General features: G+C 48.2%; 1 protein-coding gene and 1 long non-coding RNA gene across 2 annotated transcripts; one reads left to right on the forward strand and one right to left on the reverse strand.

Annotated features, from left to right (window-relative positions):
* Nucleotides 1-1,278: 1,278 nt before the first annotated feature.
* LOC137482678 (uncharacterized) lies at nucleotides 1,279-3,809 on the reverse strand. The gene is made up of 2 exons (XR_011004184.1): nucleotides 3,553-3,809; nucleotides 1,279-3,263 (listed from the first exon to the last, which is right to left on the reverse strand). It is a non-coding gene; the product is annotated as an uncharacterized lncRNA (long non-coding RNA).
* Nucleotides 3,810-4,814: 1,005 nt separating this feature from the next.
* Nucleotides 4,815-18,725, forward strand: UPRT (uracil phosphoribosyltransferase homolog). Its single transcript, XM_068205191.1, has 7 exons — nucleotides 4,815-5,178; nucleotides 10,753-10,795; nucleotides 14,459-14,528; nucleotides 15,584-15,646; nucleotides 16,520-16,681; nucleotides 17,490-17,588; nucleotides 18,329-18,725. The coding sequence occupies exons 1-7, from the start codon at nucleotides 4,886-4,888 to the stop codon at nucleotides 18,433-18,435; spliced, it is 837 nt and encodes a 278-aa protein (XP_068061292.1). The 5' UTR covers nucleotides 4,815-4,885; the 3' UTR covers nucleotides 18,436-18,725.
* Nucleotides 18,726-19,272: the final 547 nt, after the last annotated feature.

Genomic DNA, 19,272 nt, shown 5'->3' on the forward strand with positions numbered 1-19,272 from the left:
TTGGCAGAGCTGGGTCTGAACAGTGCCGCCCCGTGGCATCATTCAGAGGGATAAACAGGAATTCTGGGCTTCTGGCTTCCACACATCTGCTTCCTTCCCTATGCTCTGCTCTACATGGAAGTTTGACCAGGCAAAATGGGATAATCACAGCTCTGTCTGGGATAGCCTGGACAGACAGGCTGGCCAACATTGCAGCATCTTTTGAGTGACTTCAAGCATTTCTGCAATTTTCCCACATGCACTGCTGCAATGGTTTCATGCAGTGTTTGTGTGCACATGTGGTGCTTTATGGGCTGATCCAACATGCAGCACAGGCTCTCAGCCCTGTGAAATGTGTCCAGTGTTTTGACCATGTCAGCTCTTTGGACACGTGCTACATGGAACATCCTGCACAGGGAAAACAGAACCCTGCGCTGTGGTGTCACAGGATCTCACAGTGCCAATGGCTCTAACGGAGACTTACAAATCCCTCAGCAAACTTTTACTGTCAAACCACACAACTCCTGCATCATCTCAGCTGTGTCATTGTTAGATAATGTACCATTTTATTTTTTGCACCGGTAATATATTTGACATGAGTATTCTCCCTGTAAATTTTACTTTAGCTGCTCTTCCTTCTTTAATAACTCTCCCACACTACTGGCTTTATTTCCTCCTGCTAATATTTCAGTCTTGTTTCCTGTTCTGATCTTCTCTTTCTCCTTCTGATACCACTTTCTTTATGTGATCTCAGATTACTGATACCTGCACAAGGCACTGCTCAAACCCTGAGAGACACCCAGGGTGAAAAGAGCCCACATTCCTGTAGTAGTTACAACCTCTATCCCAGAGTGACTGAACCAGGAGAACAGAGCTCATGATAGAGACACAGAAAGCCAACAGAGGAGTTTTATGAACTTACACTGTTTAAAGTAGCTCACCGCAAAATAAATATCTATTTCTCTGCAGATTTAGCTGTGGAAGCAGAGGATCTCCTTGGAGACAGACAAATCAATGCCTGCTCCAGAGATGGCACTCTGGAAAGATGACAGAAGCAGCTCAGTTGAAGAAACAGAAGCTCCAGTAATGGAAATAACTCACCACAAAAGAGATCTGTGAATAGAATCCTAAAAGATATGTAATCTGGCCTTTTTCCAGGAGCTGTGTAGACAACAAACCAGGGATTGAGAACAAGGTCAGTGTACTAAAGGAGAACATGTTTGCTTTTTGGTTAGAAAAGTTTACAGAAGCAGCTCAGCAACACAAATACAACACCCATTTTGTGGAGGTGAAATAACATTTCATTTAGAGTTTCTTGAATTTCTTAGCTTCTTTCTCATTAAAGGTGCTTAATATGATTCAAGCACTGTAATGAATTTTACTTCTAGCAATAAGTACTTATATCTTCTAGAAGTAAGATTTGTAATTAATAACATTCCTATAAAACAAAATAATCAACACTGAATTCCAGATAATCAATATGCCAAAGGGAAATGGAAACCTCTGCTCTGTATGGTAACATTGACAGTTCCAGCTGTGGCAGGCATCAGCCTAAAAGAAAGTCCCCCAGGGCTGTGGGAATCCAAATCAATTCAGGAGTCAGGCTAGAGGAAAAAGAAAAGCATCAATATTCAAACATCACTTGCAGTCAATGGTATTGGAAGGGTATGAACACAAGGAGGGGAATGCTTCAAGGAAGTATATGAAGCAAGAGGGAAAATTAATGAGAACAAAGTAATGCAAACAAAATAAAAATAGAGAAACAGGACAAGGCTGGGGGCAGATAGAAGCCCTTTTTCAGAGGTGTAAAATAATTTTGGCAAGTAGAATGCATGCTGAAAGGCACAGTGCTCTTTTGGAGATAGCAACTGTTGCACATATTTCTAGAAAAATATGAACTATTAATCCTTAGACCCTGCATTTAAGAACTGAGCAGCTGCACACACTTTGGAAATGCAGTCTGAATTATATCTCACAGCCAATTAAATAAGTAGCATAAAAGAGCTGTGTTTTAAAATGTGTTTGATTATGTTACAAAAATGATATGTCCAGTTGTTTTCATTGAAAATGTGGTTTGGCATTGGAAGGGATCTCCCAGGACAGTGGTGGAGTTACCATTCCTTGAAGCGCTCAAGAAACAACTGAATGTGACACATCAGCCCAGCACAAAGCAGAGGCATCCAGCCTTGCCCAGGTCATGGATTTACTGCCTGTGAGAAGATCAAACCTGCAGTGAATGCACAGCAGTTTGTGACTCTGTGATGTCCTGATCCCTTTGCCTTCTCCAGGTTTTGTTCCAACCTGTGCTCTGGCTCACTGCAAATACCCCAGGCCATGCTTTGGCTGTTACTGGTTGCTTTTCTTCTTCCCTTTTTTTCCTTTCTCCCCTGCTAATCCAGTCACCTCCCCTGAAGTGGCCGAGGTTGTTATTCCTGCCAAGGGAACGAGGGCACACAGAGCCTTCTGTCCACAGAGCGCTCGCCTTGGCCCAGGCACAAACGGGAGCTTTCCTTTCCTCCTGTTCAGAAGGCACCACTGGGGAGGTGTTTGGCCATGGAAAGCGGTAAGAGAAATGCACAATTTAAAGGAAGATTTACAATGTCAAGTTGAGATGTTGGGAGGAAGGTGGGAGAAAGGAAGGAATAGGCAGGGACAGATCTGGGGGGCTCAGAGCCCGTTAGCGGCACAGTTTAATGGGGCCAGAGGAGCCTCGGAGGCTGTGACCCTGCTGGAACTGCCTGACTTGAATAAGGAGGTTTTTAGCCTTGCAAGGCAGGGTTGGGTGTCTTTGGAGCCCGTCAAGGAATGGAGAAGCCCGGAAACTCCTCTGGGACCCTCCTCACCTTCGGTCCTTCCGCAGCTCTGTCAGGCACGTTGGAAATTTGTCTTTCCCGCAAGGTCAGCGACGGCCTTGAGCATCCTCTGGGTATGTCTGGAACACGGGGGCAAAGAGAAGGTGTGGGCTGAACACCAGCTCTGCTCCTGCAGCTGCTCTGAGACAGCGCTCAGGGGGGATGCAAACAGCCAGGAATGCAGGGGGAGTCTGTCTGCAGCTGGGGGCTCAGCCTGCACTGCTGGTTTGGGTGGGTTGGGATGGTTTTCTGACAAAGCTGTAAGGCTTGACAGGTGTGCCAGAGAGGAAAGGAGGAATTCCGTGTGGGCAGTCCATGATTCCAGCTCTCTTCTTCAGGAATGGCCTCAGACCCAGTAAGAAGGACTCATTGTTTGCAGGCTCAGTGTTATTTCCCACAGCACACTGCTGCTTTTAAATCACACACCAAGACCTGGGAAGGAAAGAGGAGAGAGGGTGAGTCCCTGTCTTTCTTTTCTCATTCACTTTCTGTTTTTTAATGGCACTTTTCAGAAAAGAAAGCCTTTTTAATATATATTACTGCTAGACATCTATATGCCTCTCTCATTTTAGACAGTCTGTGCAGAAAGCTGCAAGGAATAATTGAGCTTTACACCTTTCAGAATTACTGCCACTACATTTCTTAAATTCCTCCTTTTTTTTAAAAAAAAAAAAAAAAGGAAGAGTTAAGAATTCAGAAACGACACCAAACATTTCCCTACCTGAACCTTCCTGGTGATCAGAAGTGTAGAGGATTTTCCAAACCTGAGTTCTGACACAAACACCCACTAGGGTTTTTCGTACATCCCCGTGTTCCTTTCCAGAGGGGTTCCAAGTGTGGGGTTAATTGGGCTGTATGTAAACAGGCAGGGGTGAGGTGGCTCCTGAGGTTTGCAAAGGAATAGAGTAGCACAGAAGTCCCAGCTCTGATTTCCTTGGCAGACAAGACGCAGACAGGAGGAACGAGCTGCCGCCTCTGTGACCCATTTACCTGTGGTACCAGCCTTAAAACAATTCCAAAAATCTGAACCGTGCTTCTGCTCGGCCCCCAGGAAGGGTTGGAGCGAACAGCGGAGCCATCAGTTCTGTGCCCTTTCGGCCACTACGGGGAGCTGCTCATTGGCAAATTCGTTGTGTGATCCAGGGCTTCCAAACCCCCCAAAACTGCTCGTGCTCATTGTGCTACCACCACTGTGTGCTGCACCAATCCTGATTTCAACTTTGCTTTTGTCCTCCAGGGTGAATAACTGCATTGGATTTTCTAACTACAAATTCTTTCTACTGTTCTTAGCCTATTCTTTGTTGTATTGCTTGTATATTGCTGCAACAGTCTTCAAGTATTTCATTAAGTATTGGACAGTAAGTGATGAAATCCGGTTACTTTTTCATCTCCTGTCAGTCTCGTGGGCTTTAGCGACTCTGGGTGCTTTGTTGCTCTCAGGCAGTGGAGGGGCTGCATTTTCCTGGGAGGTGTTTCCTGGGCCCTTTGGCAGTCCACCTCCTGTTAGATGTCTAAAATGCACAAAGCAAGAAGCAAGTAGCCTTCAGGAATTTCAGACTGTAGATTATTTTCTGGCAGAGAGGGTCTGTCCCTTCCCTCTCCTTGCGTTTGCATGGGTGTCCCTTGGAAAGTTTGGCATTGATGTGTAAGATCCTGGCAATGATTCGTACATATTTACTGAATAGAAAAAAAAAAATGGGTCAAAACCCCTTGTTCATTTTCTAACCCCCATAGGCCTCCTTTCTCAATTTAAAAACAGTGACCCAAAGGATGCTTTTATGCAGTTCCTCCGGTGTCCCTGAGCGCGCAGGGCCGGGGCAGGGCCGGGGCAGGGCCGGGGCAGGGCCGGGGCAGGGCCGGGGCAGGGCCGGGGCAGGGCCGGGGCAGGGCCGGGGCAGGGCCGGGGCAGGGCCGGGGCAGGGCCGGGGCCGGTCCCGCCCCCGCGCTGCGCTCCCGCCGCGGGCCTGAGCGGCGGCGCCGGCCGCCAATGGAGCGCGGGCGGCGGGCGCGCTTCCCCCGCCCCGGCGGCGCGCACGGGGGCGCGGCCCCGGCGCATGGAGGCGATGCCCTGCCAGAACCAGCGCCTCGGCCAGCGGCCGCAGGATGAGCCGCCGGCGGCCGCCACGGCCACGGCGAGCGGCGGCTCCCGGCTGATCCGCTTCGCCGAGCCCAGCGAGGACAGCGGCTGCCCCAGCCCGGACAGCAGCAGCAGCAGCAGCAACGGGGTGGTGGCGGCGGCGGCGGCGATCCCCGCGGGGGAGGGCGGCGCGCCGGTCATCGGGCCGCAGCTGAAGCTGCTGCCCATGAACGACCAGCTGCGGGAGCTGCAGACCATCATCAGGGACAAGTGAGCGGGCCGGGCCGGGGAGGAGCCGCGGCGGGCCGGGGAGACGGAGCGGGATCGTCGCTTGTCGCTCCCTCCCTCTTCAGGGAGCCGCAGCCCCGCCGAGCCGCTCTCAGCCGGGCCCTGGTGCCGGCTCGGCGCTGCCGCCCGAGGGCCGCGTGGCGGGCGCTGCCTGCGGGGCCCCGGCGCGGCCGGGCTGTCCCCGCCGGGCCCGGGGGCCGAGCCCAAGGCCGGCGGGACGCGCTGCCGTGCCGCGTGTGCCGGCGGCGCGGCCATGTCTGGTGACGCGGGCCCGAGGGCAGGGCAGGGCAGCGCCCGCTCCGCGCCCAGGGCGGCAGCGCTCCCGGGGGCTCGCGGGGCTGCCCGCGACTGAGCGGCGCTGCGGCTCTTTAAACGCCTCACACGCTTGCACGGTACCTGATGGGGGTTTTGCGGGCTCTCCTGCGGGCGGCTTGGAGCTTGCGTGCCACATCATCGGCACAAGGAGCGTGCAGTACAATAGTGTGTAAGGCCCTTGAGAAAGGAGCTCTACCGTAGGGTCCCGCGGGCGGGCCCGGCAGCAGCTGGGGCTCATTACCGCTCTCTGGAGATCGCATCCTGCAGGCAGGATGGGGCGGGGATCCCTTCCCAGGCTCGAACTGCAGACACCTGTGAGCCCCGTGTTCCACAACGCAGCTCAGGTGTTGAACACGTCCCTCCCACTGATAACGTTTGTAGCTGTGCTTGTTCAGCACTGGGAAGGTGATAGTGGAAGGTACTAAATATAGCATACCACATAAAACAAACTTCAGTAGCATCCATCTATTTATTAAAAACTACTGGTTTGCAAGAACCACCAGCAAAGAGGTGTGAAATCAAGCCTATTAATTGAGTGATCAGTTCTGAATATAAGCCCTCTCTTCCTGCGACATAGTGGCATTCTGACATTTGCAGTAAGTCATTGCAGAGACACTATTCCTTGCTGTGTTTCACATTGTCCATCTGCATAGTCCATGTTTTGCTATTTTCTGGCTCTTGAGGCTTAACTTTGTAGCTAACAGTTATTAATTTTTTTAATGCAAAACTGATCACCATTTCTCAAAGACAATACTTCCATTAATTTTATTAACTTAGTTGAGCCTCCATACCTTAAACTAGTTTGTGGAGGATTTTCCTTAATTTTCAAAGCATTGTGGAAAAAACAAAACCTGGCAGCAGGAGCACCAGAGGCAGTGCAGTCTTGATGTAAGGAGGGCACTTCTGGCAAGACCACACAGAAGATCTCTGCAGGTGAGAACATCCACCTGGCAGCTTCTCTGTGGAGCAGAAAAGGAAGCTGGGAGTGGGCTAAGCAGAGAGGGAATCCAAACTAGGCTTGGTGATGGCCTGTGAAAGGTTTTGAGGTTAGGGAAAACCATGTAGTTTTGATGTCTAGACAAATACTAGCAATGTAATTACTTTACTCAGTGGTTTTATTATTTTGTTTTACACAGGTTTTGACCTGTTTCAAATACATTTAAGAGGTTTCTTGTTACAGTGAGCTTATCCAGAAAGCAGCAGCTGCGATTTTAACTTGAAGGATGTTTTTTAGAGTTACATCTCCTCTATTGCACAAGACTTTGGTAAGAGGAAGTCTAGAATAGGACTTGTAAAGAGTGAATTACCAGAGCAGCTGCAGCAATCGCAGGCTGTACTTTATTCTGAGTGTGATGTTGCCCTGTAAGTGGGGATGGAACTGTCACTTCCAAGCTCCCTTCCCAACCAGTGAGGAAAATTGGGTAACAGCCTGCTCAGAAAGGTTGGGTTTGTAGGTAAGGACAGTAGGGAAATATTATTTTTGTGTTCTGTCCCAGGAATTCAGCTGCATCTCATTAAGAGACCTCGGGCTGGCCTATTTTCATACCTGTCATTCAGAAAGAGGCTGAAGGGGGAAGAGGATTTTTTAGGCACTGTTCATTAACCTTACCCTGGGGAGCTGCAATCTGTCCTGAGACAACTCTGTAACTATTGTAGCATTGAAACCAGGTGCTAAAAGAAACTCCTCCTCCTTAGAACTGTGTTTGTGAACTGGCAACAATGTGGCTCAGAGCAGCTACTGGTCAAAAAATCCAATTTGAGCTGATAGGTTTGTTGACATACAGTCTTGGGAAGAGGGAGAAGCTGTCATCTACCGGCAACTAGAACCCTGTCACTTAGATTTCTGGATTAAAAAGAACGGGTAACACCTTAACTCAAGGAGAATATTTAGATTCCTTAATGCTGCAGAAGATGGACGTTCCAAATACAGCAATACCTGAAAATGGCAGACATTAAAAGGCAAGCTTCTGGGGAGTGAGAAATGGAACAAAAGTAGGGAAAAAACCCAGTCAATTTGGGACTATTACTGTAAGTGAGGAAGGGGTAAATATTCAGATAATCCCAGTGAGCTGGGATGGAACTAAGGTCTGGTCAGGCCAGATGCAGAAGACCTTGAGGACTCTGTTTTGTCCATAGCATGAGCTGCTCAGAGAAGTGGAAAGCTCTCTCCTTGTTCCTGAGAGGATTCAGAGAAAGGAATCATGGCCTTTTCAATTGGTATTACTGTAAAGAAAAAGCCACCTTCATGTGGCTGGACATGGTGTCCCATGGGATTCAGAGGTGGCTGGCTGGGCCAGGGATGTCCTCCTGAAATGGCACTTTTGCTTCCTTAAAATTAACAAGAACTTGGTCTGTGTGCCAGAGTTGGGGAGGTGGATAGATCACTTCACTGTGCCTGGGTTTCCTCATTTTCCTTCAGGCTTGTCACTTTACTGCTCAGCAAATGCTTAATGGAGGCAGGTGCCTTTTATACTGAGTGGGAAATGAACATCAAGTGCTCTAATGGGATGTGAACTGATGCACTGAAGTAGTGAACATTCTAGAGCAGTTACAGTCTCTTTACAAGGAGGGGATGATCTCAAGGTAATTTCTAGCCTCAGATGTGAACCAGGGATCTGGAAGCTGAAATGAATAGTGCAGTGATGTGTTTATATAGAAGAAAATTCATTAGCTCAGGTTGGCAGTGTCATTTTAACTCATGATTTAAATCCAGGTACTTTAAGGTTCTTGTGTCTGTTGGTTGAGATCATTCTGTGGTATTCTGCTAAAGCTTTTTATTCCCTAAGGAACAGAGTCATAACATAGAAATGCGGATGGCAGAGTGGTTGGATGTGCTCTGGCTGCTGCACAGAGCAGGGGGATTCAGGAGGGTGTAACTCACCTGTGCTGGGTAAGGACAACTGCTGCAAGCAGGGAGGGTGGGATCCCTCTGCATCCCAGCCCCAGCATGGAAAAAATTAAGGACTGCAGTCCATTAAGTACTGAAGTGCTGCAGGTAGAACGTGGACCTGTTCCCAGCTACATCATCTCCCTGAGTGCCAAAAGCTCATCCAGTGCCTTCAGTTTTCATAAAAACCTTTTACAAATCCTCTGTAGGGAAGTGGCTTTTTTCCAGCCTAGCCCTCACCCTGAGTGTCTCTCAACAAGTTCTATGAGGTAATGAGAGAAACAGGAATTACTGAAGCCCCAATACCTGCAGACCTGACAGTGTTTGTCACTAGTACCAAGTGCTAAAGCAGGCAGAAACCCTGCAGCTACTTTATATTTACAATACAGTCCCAAAAAACCCATTTCTTCTCACCTACCAAGACAGACACAGTGACATCAACCACACTCCCCTGCCTTCAGAAACAAAGTGAAACTCATTTATATTGTGTAACACAATGTTCCTGCCACAAGTTAGGTTTTAATGCCTCATATTTTTAGATGTTGTCTTGTTACTTGATGAAGCAGCTGAAACAGTTTCTAGTCTGACATTAGATGTTGCTTTCTGTATTTCTATCTGGTATTTAGGAAGAACAGTTACAGTGTTTTCACATAAGCCTTTTTTTTTTTTTCTGCCCCCTGGCAGTTCTGACAGGGTGTGGGGTTTGAGATGTGGTCTCAGCTTTCCAGCTGCCCCTGTACGTGAGGTCTGACATTTTCTGTTTTGCTGTTATTTGTATGCACCGTCATTTTCTGTCTCCCACCCCTTCTCAGAAACCAGGTATGACCAATGAAGGGTGTTCAGTGAACTGTGCAGAGGAACATCTACGTCTCTGCGAGGACAGAGGAGTTGGTTCAAAGCCTCATAATCTGCATTAATAACTCAGAGTATTCACTTGGAACACATTATCACTTTGCAGTCAAAACTGTGGTCTGGACATTGTTGGGTCTGTCTTACACCTATTTGTGAAATTCAGCTTAACTTTCTGAAATGCCAGTCCAGAAGAACCTAGATATGCCACTTAGCTACTTCTGTCTTTTAAAAATACTTCTCTACACCACAGATAGAAGTATGAAACTTTCCAAAAACCTTAATAAAATCAGGTCATATAATTGTACAAATTTGGGGTTGGGTTGTTTTGGGTTTTTTTTGGGTTTTGTTTTTTTTTAAGTTTTAGGGTCTTTTTGAGCATTGTCTGTCTAGTTAACATCAAAATAGCAGAAAATTAGGAATATCCTGTCACTACTAGAAAGAAGGGGGGGAAAAAAAGCAAACAGTATTTTAACAGTGTGTTATTAGTGCAAGGAATGAAACTAGATTAAGTTCATGCTCTTTTAAAACCTCTTTTTTAAAGCTGGTAATAAGTGACTGGTTCCTAGGCAATGAGCAGGCAAACCTTTTGGCTTTCATTCATGTAAGCATGAGGTGTCTCAGAATCTTGGGGATTAAATACAAAATGGTATTTAAGGATACATGCAGAGTATTAGGGTTTGAAAACATGAGAGGGATTAATAGAACATTTCATTTAAAAGTACCTCTTTCCATGTTGGTGCTGTGTCTGAGGGTTTTCAGAGCTGCTGTCCTATGAGTGTTGGCTCCTTGATCAGAAATGTGTCCTATTCTGGTGTAGTGAGAGTTGCTTTTGGCATGGGAAGCAAGGAGTTAATGCTGCTTTTAAAATGCAGGCTTTTAACCTTTCATTTTGCCTTCTGAAGAGGCCAAAAGCCACACCAACAAAAGGTTGTACCCAAACTAATAAGAGACAGAGAGGTGTTTTCATGGGAATGCTCATTAATGCCTGCTCAGTTTAACCTCACATTCACTGATCTAATCCCACTCAGTGAGTTCCAGATAAGATAGGATGTATGTCCTGCTTATCAGTTGTGTTGTCAGCCCTGGGTTAAGGATCTGCATGATCATTGTCCCACAGTTTCTGTATGACTGGAGGACAGGCAAGCAAAGCTCACTTGCTCAGAGCTGCAGGGAGTGCAGGAATATCTGAGCTCGGGGGTGTTTTGGAACTGAGCTGGAGCAGCAGGACCATGGGAAACCTACAGGACATCATCCTCTTGTGTTTAATTGCTACAGGTACACAGCAGCAGCACTGCCAGCAGCAAGAGCCAAACCCCAGTGCTGGGTCACTGCATCTCTGCCACCAACCAGGAAACCCATGATGCAGAACCTCTGGGATAAATTTAGTATATGATAGGAGACTTTTCTCTGAACTGCCTTGGAATATAGTATTTAATATAGTATTTAAGCAATGTTCTTAAAGTTATTCCCCAACTTAAAATGTAAATTATTACCTTTTTCAGGAAATCCAGTAGAGGAGACTTCGTATTTTCTGCTGATCGTCTGGTAGGTGAAGAATTTCTTCTTCTTGATATTGTACTTTGCAACTCTTTCATAAAATGGGTCTTTCAGAACAGAAGAATGGTAGTGTGACAGGAACATTTCTACCCAAAGGAAATTTTTGTGTGACTGCAACTTTCTGTATAGGGACTTCTGTTCACTGTTTCATCTCAACAGGTTCCAGAAGCCATGGTGTTACCAGACACAGCTACTTGAAGACAGAGACCTGTAGTAATAAGAGAATTCTGTTCAAAAACAGATGCACAGAGGTTGCAGATAATTGAGTTCTAGTTTGAAGCAGTACTTTTGATCTTGTGAACAAAGCAGGACAATTTCTTACAGCCTAGATGTTACCAGTTGCTTGCATGCAGAAGTGCCTCCTGGCTTGCTGTGTGTTAGATTATTAGCTCTGGGTGCATCCACATGGAGAATCTGTCTTTAGCCATATGGTGGTTACTGGCAGGGACAAAGCCGTTTGAAGTTTTCACATGTTTTGGTAAGTCAGAACAAAGACTGCTGCGAGTGTAGCCTTTATCTCATTTAAATTACAAGCTTAAAGAAAACCCCAGCACTTGCTACTACACACACACTTGCTCTTGTCCACAAGGGTGTTTGCTTTTTGCAAATCCACTCTCATTAACAGAGGGAAGTGTTTTTCTCCTTCCAGCATAGTCCAGAGACCATTCACAGTTAGAGCCACAGCAGGCAGCTTTCTTGTGATGAGCCCAGTCTTAATCCAGGCTTGCTCAGGCTTAGCTATGACCACAGCCTAAGCTTGTGACTGCAGTGCTGTTTATCTTCATGGCTTTTCACTTTCCCCTTCTTGAGGATGTTTCCTGCATTCCAGTACCTTACTGTCAGTAATCAGTGTGAAGGACATTTTTTCCATGTACCTTCTCACTTTTCTTGTGTGTCCTGCCCTGTTCTGAGGCAAACACTGATTTTTTTTTTTTTTTTTCCCTCTCTCATTGCTGGAAACTGCAGATCCAGGCAGTGAGTTCAGGTCCTTGCACCAGTGTCCTCTATGGGCTGGCCAGCACAGCCAGAGAGCCCCTGTGTGCTGGTCCTGCAGCTCTTTGCCACAGAGCCTGCTGCTCTGTTTTCCATCTTGTGGAAGGAATTTTGCACAAAAGAATATGTAAGACTCTCATTTTCTGAATATTTTTCCTAGGTGTGACAAAGAACAGTTATAATTTCATGTGGGATTTGGGTCTCTACTAAACTTGGCAAGGTGCAAACAGTTATGACTTGCCATGTTTTCCACCCAGAGAGCAAACAGAGTTTAATAGCAAGAAGCAATGCATGAAGAAAAGTGTGGGATTATAGGGGAAGAAAATACACCTTGCTGCAGTGAGGAAATGAGAATGAAGTTAAACTTGCTCTTACCTTGGCAGCTGTTGGGGGCAGTGTCTCCTGAGGTCGCCAGAGGGAGAGCTCTTAAGAAGAGATTCTAAAGGTGATGGATTTCTGGTGGTGCAGTTTTTTCTTCTGGCAGTTTGTTTCACACATAAGGGGATGACACAAAGGAAACGTTTGAAGATACTTGTGAGAAAAAGGAGTTAATGGGCGGTGGAGGTTGGCAAGGAGTGTCTGAAAGCCACTGCCTGGGCTGTGATCCTGAAACTGAAAGAAGTCAGGTTAAAGTCATGAGGAGGAAGGACCAAGACAAACCTGTGTGGTGTTTGTGAAGGAGGAGAAGCAGCCCCTGGCATGGGAGACAATCAGTCCTTGTGCTGGTGGTGGAACTGGGGACAGCTGGAACTCAGGGCAGGTGGTGGGAAGGGCACAGAGCTCCTCTTGGGGCAGGAGGCTCCCTCTGAGCCCAGCACCCACACCCTGGAGGCACTGAACTGGTGTCACAGCTGCTGGTGCTTTGCAGCACAAGGCACATTTTTGGAGGGTGACTGGAGGCCTGAGGTGGAGTCAGGAATTCCTTTCTCAGCCCTACCAGCTGCTCCCTGTGTAACACTGACCAGGTCACTTCACCTTTCTGCCCTCCTGCCTCTTTCAGGGGGTGAGCATTCAAAATGGTTTGAAATGCTGAGCTGCAAAGAGCTGTACAGGTGCAGAGGATGTTCTGCCTCCTCTTGAGCTTCCAAGAGAAGCCACACACAATGGGTTAGAAGATTTTCTGGTCAGACTCTTCCACCTTGGGACCAAAGCTTTACTTCCTGTTTCATGTGGGGCTGTAATAACACCGGTTTTATCTTCTAAGCAATGGCAGCCACCTCTCTGGGAGAGGAGCAGCTGGTTCTTGGGGCATGAGAGAGAAGAGGAGGAAATTAATCCCTGAGTGTGGAGGTGGCAGGAGGCACAGTGCAAAAATAAATGTTTTATCAACATTGACAAGTTTACAAAGAATCCTTCCAGCCTCTGTGTAAAACACTGATAAGTGTAGGGAGATCACAGAGATTATTTGACCATAAGACCTTTACTGGATTACTCTAAACTTTTGGCAGATTATTTGTAGCAATGTCAGCACTACAGCAAGATTAAAAATGCTTTTCTTCCAAACCTGGCAAATAGGTTGGCTTTTTTTTTTTTTAATTATTATTTTTTTGTGAATTAAGTTCAAAAACATAAAATAAATTTGGGTACAAATGTCCCAGAAACTGACCACAACCTCTGAGTATGGCTGCCACAAACACAGATCTAGGAAAAAAAGTAGTATTAAAATGACTTAAAAATACCTTGAAAGAGAGATGATAAATGTAAGGGACCATGTCTAGCAGAGGCTGCTTGTGTGCCAGGAACTGGGGCAGAATAGAAGGGACAGGAAAACTTTCCAGGCTTCCCTCTCGAATAAGAACTGCCTGAGGTGAGCAAGACACCTGCTCCATCCCAGGAGCATTGCCTCACTCTCCATCCCACAGTGAATTTTGAGTAATCAGTGATTTTTTAGTTAAAGCTCTTGCTTGGCAGTAGCTTTCCTTGAGCAGTTCTGGGCTGTGCATCTTTGGCTCACAAACAGAGAGAATCCTCACATCTTTAATACCCAGAGCATCCTTCAGGACAGGCATTCTGGCTGCAGGTGGATGTGTTTGGCTCTTGGCAGGGGAGGGCTGGGGGGCTCAAGAGCTGCCCCTCCACCTGGACCATCCAAAAGTGCAGGGATTGGCAGAGCACCACATGGGAACCAGAGCTGGCAGGAGCTGGGAGGTGAAGGTGATAAAGAGATTCCTAGCTCTGCTGACTTTGGGCACTAGTGGTGTGTGTGCATTGCTGCAGCTTCTGGGGCTGTTCTGGCAGTCCAGCTGCAGTTTAGTCCTGAAACTGGGAGGTAAAAATACAGCCTGGCTGAAGGGGAACTTCACCTTTCCCTCACCAGGATTTCCTGTCATCAAATGGAGTTACATTGGTGCCTCACTCATCTGCTGAGAATAATTTGTCTGTGAAGCCTCTGCCTATCAGATGTAAATAAAGTCAGTTTTATGATTGCTTATGAACCCGTCTCCTCCCAGTTTCATTCTGCAATGCCTTTGTTTGATTTGTGGCCAAAACAAAGGCCTCACTTCCAAAAGGTCTCTAAATTCAGTCCCTAATTGCTCTTAAAGAGACCCTTTTTGACCCTTGGGGCTCACCCAGTCATTGTAACTACTACTGCCATGTAGTGCCTTATCTCCAGAGATAACAATCCCTTTAACCTGACCCATCTCTTTGGTTCCACAGATCAGACTCGTGGTTGAAGAGGGACTGAATCAACTGCCCTACACAGAATGTACTGTGACCACTCCAACAGGTATGTGGGAAATCACCCCTGGCCTGGGTAGGACTGGACGTGGAACTGATATCAAAATACACAGAATTATTACAATTATTATTAGAGTTACAGAATATCCTGAGCTGGAAGGGACTCAGAGGATCATTGAATCCAATTCCCTGCTCCTCAGAGAACTGCCTAAAACTGAACCCTGCAGCATCCAGATGGTCTTTGAACTCTGACAGACTTGGTGCCACGAGCACTTCCCTGGGGAGCTCTGAGCAGGGCAGAGTGACTGTCCCTGTTTAAAAAGCTACAAGGCACATAACATCACAACTGAGCAAAACAGTCAACACTGTCATTTCACTAAGGATTGCAGTGATCTTGCAAAACCACGATGAAAATGTACCAGTGTATGTGCAATATCAATTCACCTGCCCACACCACAGCCTTGGACTAGAACTGATGACATTTCACGTGCCCATTAAGGAAAAAGTACTTGGCACAAGCAGCTTTGCCTTGCCAGCCTAAATCTGGCCCTGCAACTGGGGCCAGCTGGGAGTGAGGATGAGCAGGAAATGCAAAGTGGCTATGTTGGCACTAGAGAAAACCATTGCAGGAGTTGTGGTTCCTCCTGTCAGCTCTAAAGATCTCTAAGGTTACAGGTACTCAGGTGTGCAGTACTCAGAGGCAGCTGCTGAGCTCATCAGCAGGCTGGGGGAACTGCTCAGCTCCATGGTGTGACCCGGAGCACACCTGTGAGACGTGCACCAGCTGAGGACTCCACTTGCATTCCTGCAGGGTGACACTCCCACTCTGCAGTAAAGCATTGGTGTGGCTTTACTTACACTTAGAGAAATGATGAACTGAAATCCTCAGCTGTGGAACCAGACGGAGTTCAGGCACCCACCCAGGAGGCACCATCCCTTACCTGTGCTCCTTTTCACATCAAACAGCAGCTGCTTCACCTCTTGAGCATTGGTGTCACATCTGTTCCCCCCAGTCAGTGACAGATCCAGGAGCAGCTCCTCTCTGTTCAGAGAGGGCAGAAGGGAGCAGCCACTGCCACTGAGCCCTGGTTTCTTTCCTCACAGGACACAAGTATGAAGGAGTCCGATTCGAAAAGGGAAACTGCGGGGTCAGCATCATGAGAAGTGGTAGGTGGTGCTGGCTGCTGAAGGACACACATTAAATGCTTTGGAAACCTGGAAGCAACTTCCTTGCAAAGATGTACAACAACAGGTTTACCCAAATTCTTTCTTAGGTATCCTCGATAAAAGACTATCCAGGAATACCTCCCATTAACCTTTAAGGAGACAAGTGGCTGGAACAGATCTCCTGCGGCCCCTTCCCTGGCAGCTGCTCCCTGAGAGAGGCCAAGTGCCCTCCCCTGTTTCCCACCTGTGCCCAGAGCCAGGGCCCCACCCCAGCCACGCTCCGCGGGGGCAGAGTCCCTGTCAGTGCCCAGTGCTGGGCAAACCTTTGGATCTGTGCTGGCAAACCCAGCAGCCCCACACTCTGCCCCACCCTCTGTCACCGGGATGTCCCCAAACCCCACCCGCCCCTTCTGACCTTTCCAGCTCTGTCCTGTGAGAGCTCAGCACAGCTGGGAGCACCAAACCCAGGGCTCGGCAACACCGGGGAGACTCGGTTTGCTGTAAACAGAGGAAAAGGGGGAAGAGCTGCAGGTGTTTTAATGCTTAGAACCGTCCACCAGCACAGGGGTGGGACTGTCCCTTTGGGGGCTGTCCCTCTGGGACTGTTCCTTTGGGACTGTCCCTTTGGGGGCTGTCCCTTTGGGACTGTCCCTTTGGGGACTGTCTCTTTGGGGCCTGTCCAATTGGGACTGTCCCTTTGGGGGGACAGTTTAGGGGGAAATGAGATTCCCATTTGGGAATCTCCATCTGGGACTGTCCCTTTGGGGGCTGTTTGGGACTGTACCCTTGGGACTGTCCCTTTCCCTGCAGCCCCTTGCCCCGAGCCCTTTCCCAGTGTCACATCTGCTGCTGTCTCTGTGCTGGCCCATGCAGGGGAGGCGATGGAGCAGGGCCTGCGGGACTGCTGCCGATCCATCCGCATCGGGAAAATCCTGATCCAGAGTGACGAGGAGACGCAGCGAGCCAAGGTGTACTACGCCAAGTTCCCCCCAGACATCTACAGGAGGAAAGTGCTGCTCATGTACCCCATCCTGAGTGAGTGTCTGCCGCCAGCACGGCCAGGCAGGCTCCTCTGAGCGCGGAGCGACGGCACGGACTGAAAATAGCCACGTTCTGGGGCTCTGCTTGGTTTGGGGGACAGAGGAGGGAATTGATCAGCCTGTGCCAGGACACAGGTGACAGAGGAGGGAATTGGTCAGGCTGTGCCAGGACACAGGTGACAGAGGAGGGAATTGATCAGGCTGTGCCAGGACACAGGTGACAGAGGAGGGAATTGGTCAGGCTGTGCCAGGACACAGGTGACAGAGGAGGGAATTGATCAGGCTGTGCCAGGACACAGGTGACAGAGGAGGGAATTGATCAGGCTGTGCCAGGTCACAGGTGACAGAGGAGGGAATTGGTCAGGCTGTGCCAGGACACAGGTGACAGAGGAGGGAACTGATCAGGCTGTGCCAGGACACACCTTACTCATGTGCACCAGAATGAATGCAGAGCAAATTGTTTGGGCATGGCTGCTTTTGGGAGAAAGGCTGAGATTAAGATTGGATATAAATTTAATTATACGAATTTTGCCATGGGAAAAGACTCAAACAGTGTTTTTCTTATTCTGAGACATTTCTAGATTAATATTACAAGGAGTTTGTTGGGGTGATGTTACTTGTCCACTCTGAGTTCTGCCATTAGGAGAACAAGGAGTACATGCAGAGGTGATGCCTTTCCAGTGGGAAAGGACAGAGTCACCATTCAGTCACACCAACTACCACAGGTATTCTCAGACAGCTTAGGACAAGTTCATCAACCAGGGCAACCCCCCTAAACCCTCTGCCCCTCTCTGGCCTCTCAGGTACTGGGAACACGGTCATCGAGGCTGTCAAAGTGCTCGTGGAACACGGGGTCCAGCCCAGCGTCATCATCCTGCTCAGCCTCTTCTCCACACCTCACGGTGAGTGGGGGGGACAGGAGTGAGCACAGCTGTGTCTGCTGGGGACAGTGACATCAGTCACACAGGGGACAGGCAGGGCAGAGCTGGGCCTCTGCCATGGCAGCATTGCTTTGCTCAGAGCAGGTTTGGGGTTTTTATTTTTTTGGCTGAATTGTGAAATTGAGCAAACAGCGCCATGTTTGGTATGGGCAGTGAGGAGGGGACTGAATGGCTAAACTGCAAATGGGAGAGTGTTCCTAAAAGCAGGAGTTTGCAGCACTGCCAGGTCCGTGGCTCACAGAGCAGTGCCAGGCCAGCTGCTGCTCTGGACCAGGGAATGTGTGGGCTGGTCCAGCACCAGGAGTGGGAGCTGAATGGAACTACAGAACTGGCCTGGCTGCAGGCTAAAGGTAAAAGGGGATCTAAATGAGGAACATTTGCTTCCCTGGGAGGATCTTGTGTGTTGTATTAGAAATTGGCTGTGGCAGAAATCGCTATCAGAAAACTCAGCTGAACTGCAGAGCAGCCTGTAACCACTTTAATTGGGAGTATGGGTGTATGGGAAAGGCAATTCCAAAGAAGAAAACCCCAAAAAAGCAATCCCCTGAAGGCAGGCAGTTTTCCTCATAGATGGTTAGCTAAGGCAGGGGCAGGAAGAGGAGACAAGCACAGAGCCTGACTTACTTTTGGAATGCTGCTGATCACAGTTTGATGTGGGCTGAAGCACTGTAGTCATTATTGCCTCTGCTGTCTCTTCCAAGGTGCCAAATCCATCATCCAGGAATTCCCAGAAATCACCATTTTAACTACAGAAGTGCATCCTGTTGCACCAACGCACTTTGGACAGAAGTATTTTGGGACAGACTGACAGTCTTGGAACAACTGGATATGACTCTATGGCGTTATAAGAGGTTTTTTTACATTTTATTACTATTGAGCTGGCCGAGGGCATGTTTGAAAACCTTTTTGGCCAACTAACTTAGGTTAGTGCTGGCCTGAACAGGGATCAGGTACAGTGACAAAGCACTCTGGTTACACGGTCAAGCATCTCCATGTTGGGCTTCTATAATTGCCACACTCTGCTTTTTAACCTATTTATTCTTCTCCAGCCTGTCTGTGGCCATCTGCAAGAGCAAAATAAACCCAACTAAACCCCAAGAGAGTGTCCTTCATTTCTAGGGTCACTTGGCATCACTCCAGCCACAGCCACTCCCAGCGCTTCCACATCTCAGGGTGCACTTGGATCTCAAGGTCCTCCTGAACAGCCACAGGGATGTTTGGTCTTTGGCTGGTGGCCAAGAACCAAAAGTACAACTCTTGGAATTTTGCTCTGCAAACATTATTCTCAAATAGTGAAACACCCCTGGTTGTCTTGCTCATGGGTCCTGAATCAAGGTGCAAACTGGGTGGGAACTGGGGGTGGCATCAGCGCTGCCTGTGGAAATTCTACACATCCAGAACTTGGGAGTTCTACGAGACAAAACTTGTGGCTGGATCAGTCTCACCAGCCCTTTAAATGACAGGAACACAGCAGCAAAAAGCTGGAACTTGACTGCAAGTCCTGTTCACAGAGTACCAGAGCCAGAAGACAAACGTGGCCCTTAGAGCTCAGCAGCCTCAGGGCACTCATTGTTTGGGGCCACATTAAACATCAATCTGCAGCCAAATCCCTTCTTTCTTTAAATCCCCTGGCATCAAGTACACC

This window comes from Anomalospiza imberbis, chromosome 14 (genome assembly GCF_031753505.1).
Source record: "Anomalospiza imberbis isolate Cuckoo-Finch-1a 21T00152 chromosome 14, ASM3175350v1, whole genome shotgun sequence".
Classification (NCBI taxonomy): domain Eukaryota; kingdom Metazoa; phylum Chordata; class Aves; order Passeriformes; family Viduidae; genus Anomalospiza; species Anomalospiza imberbis.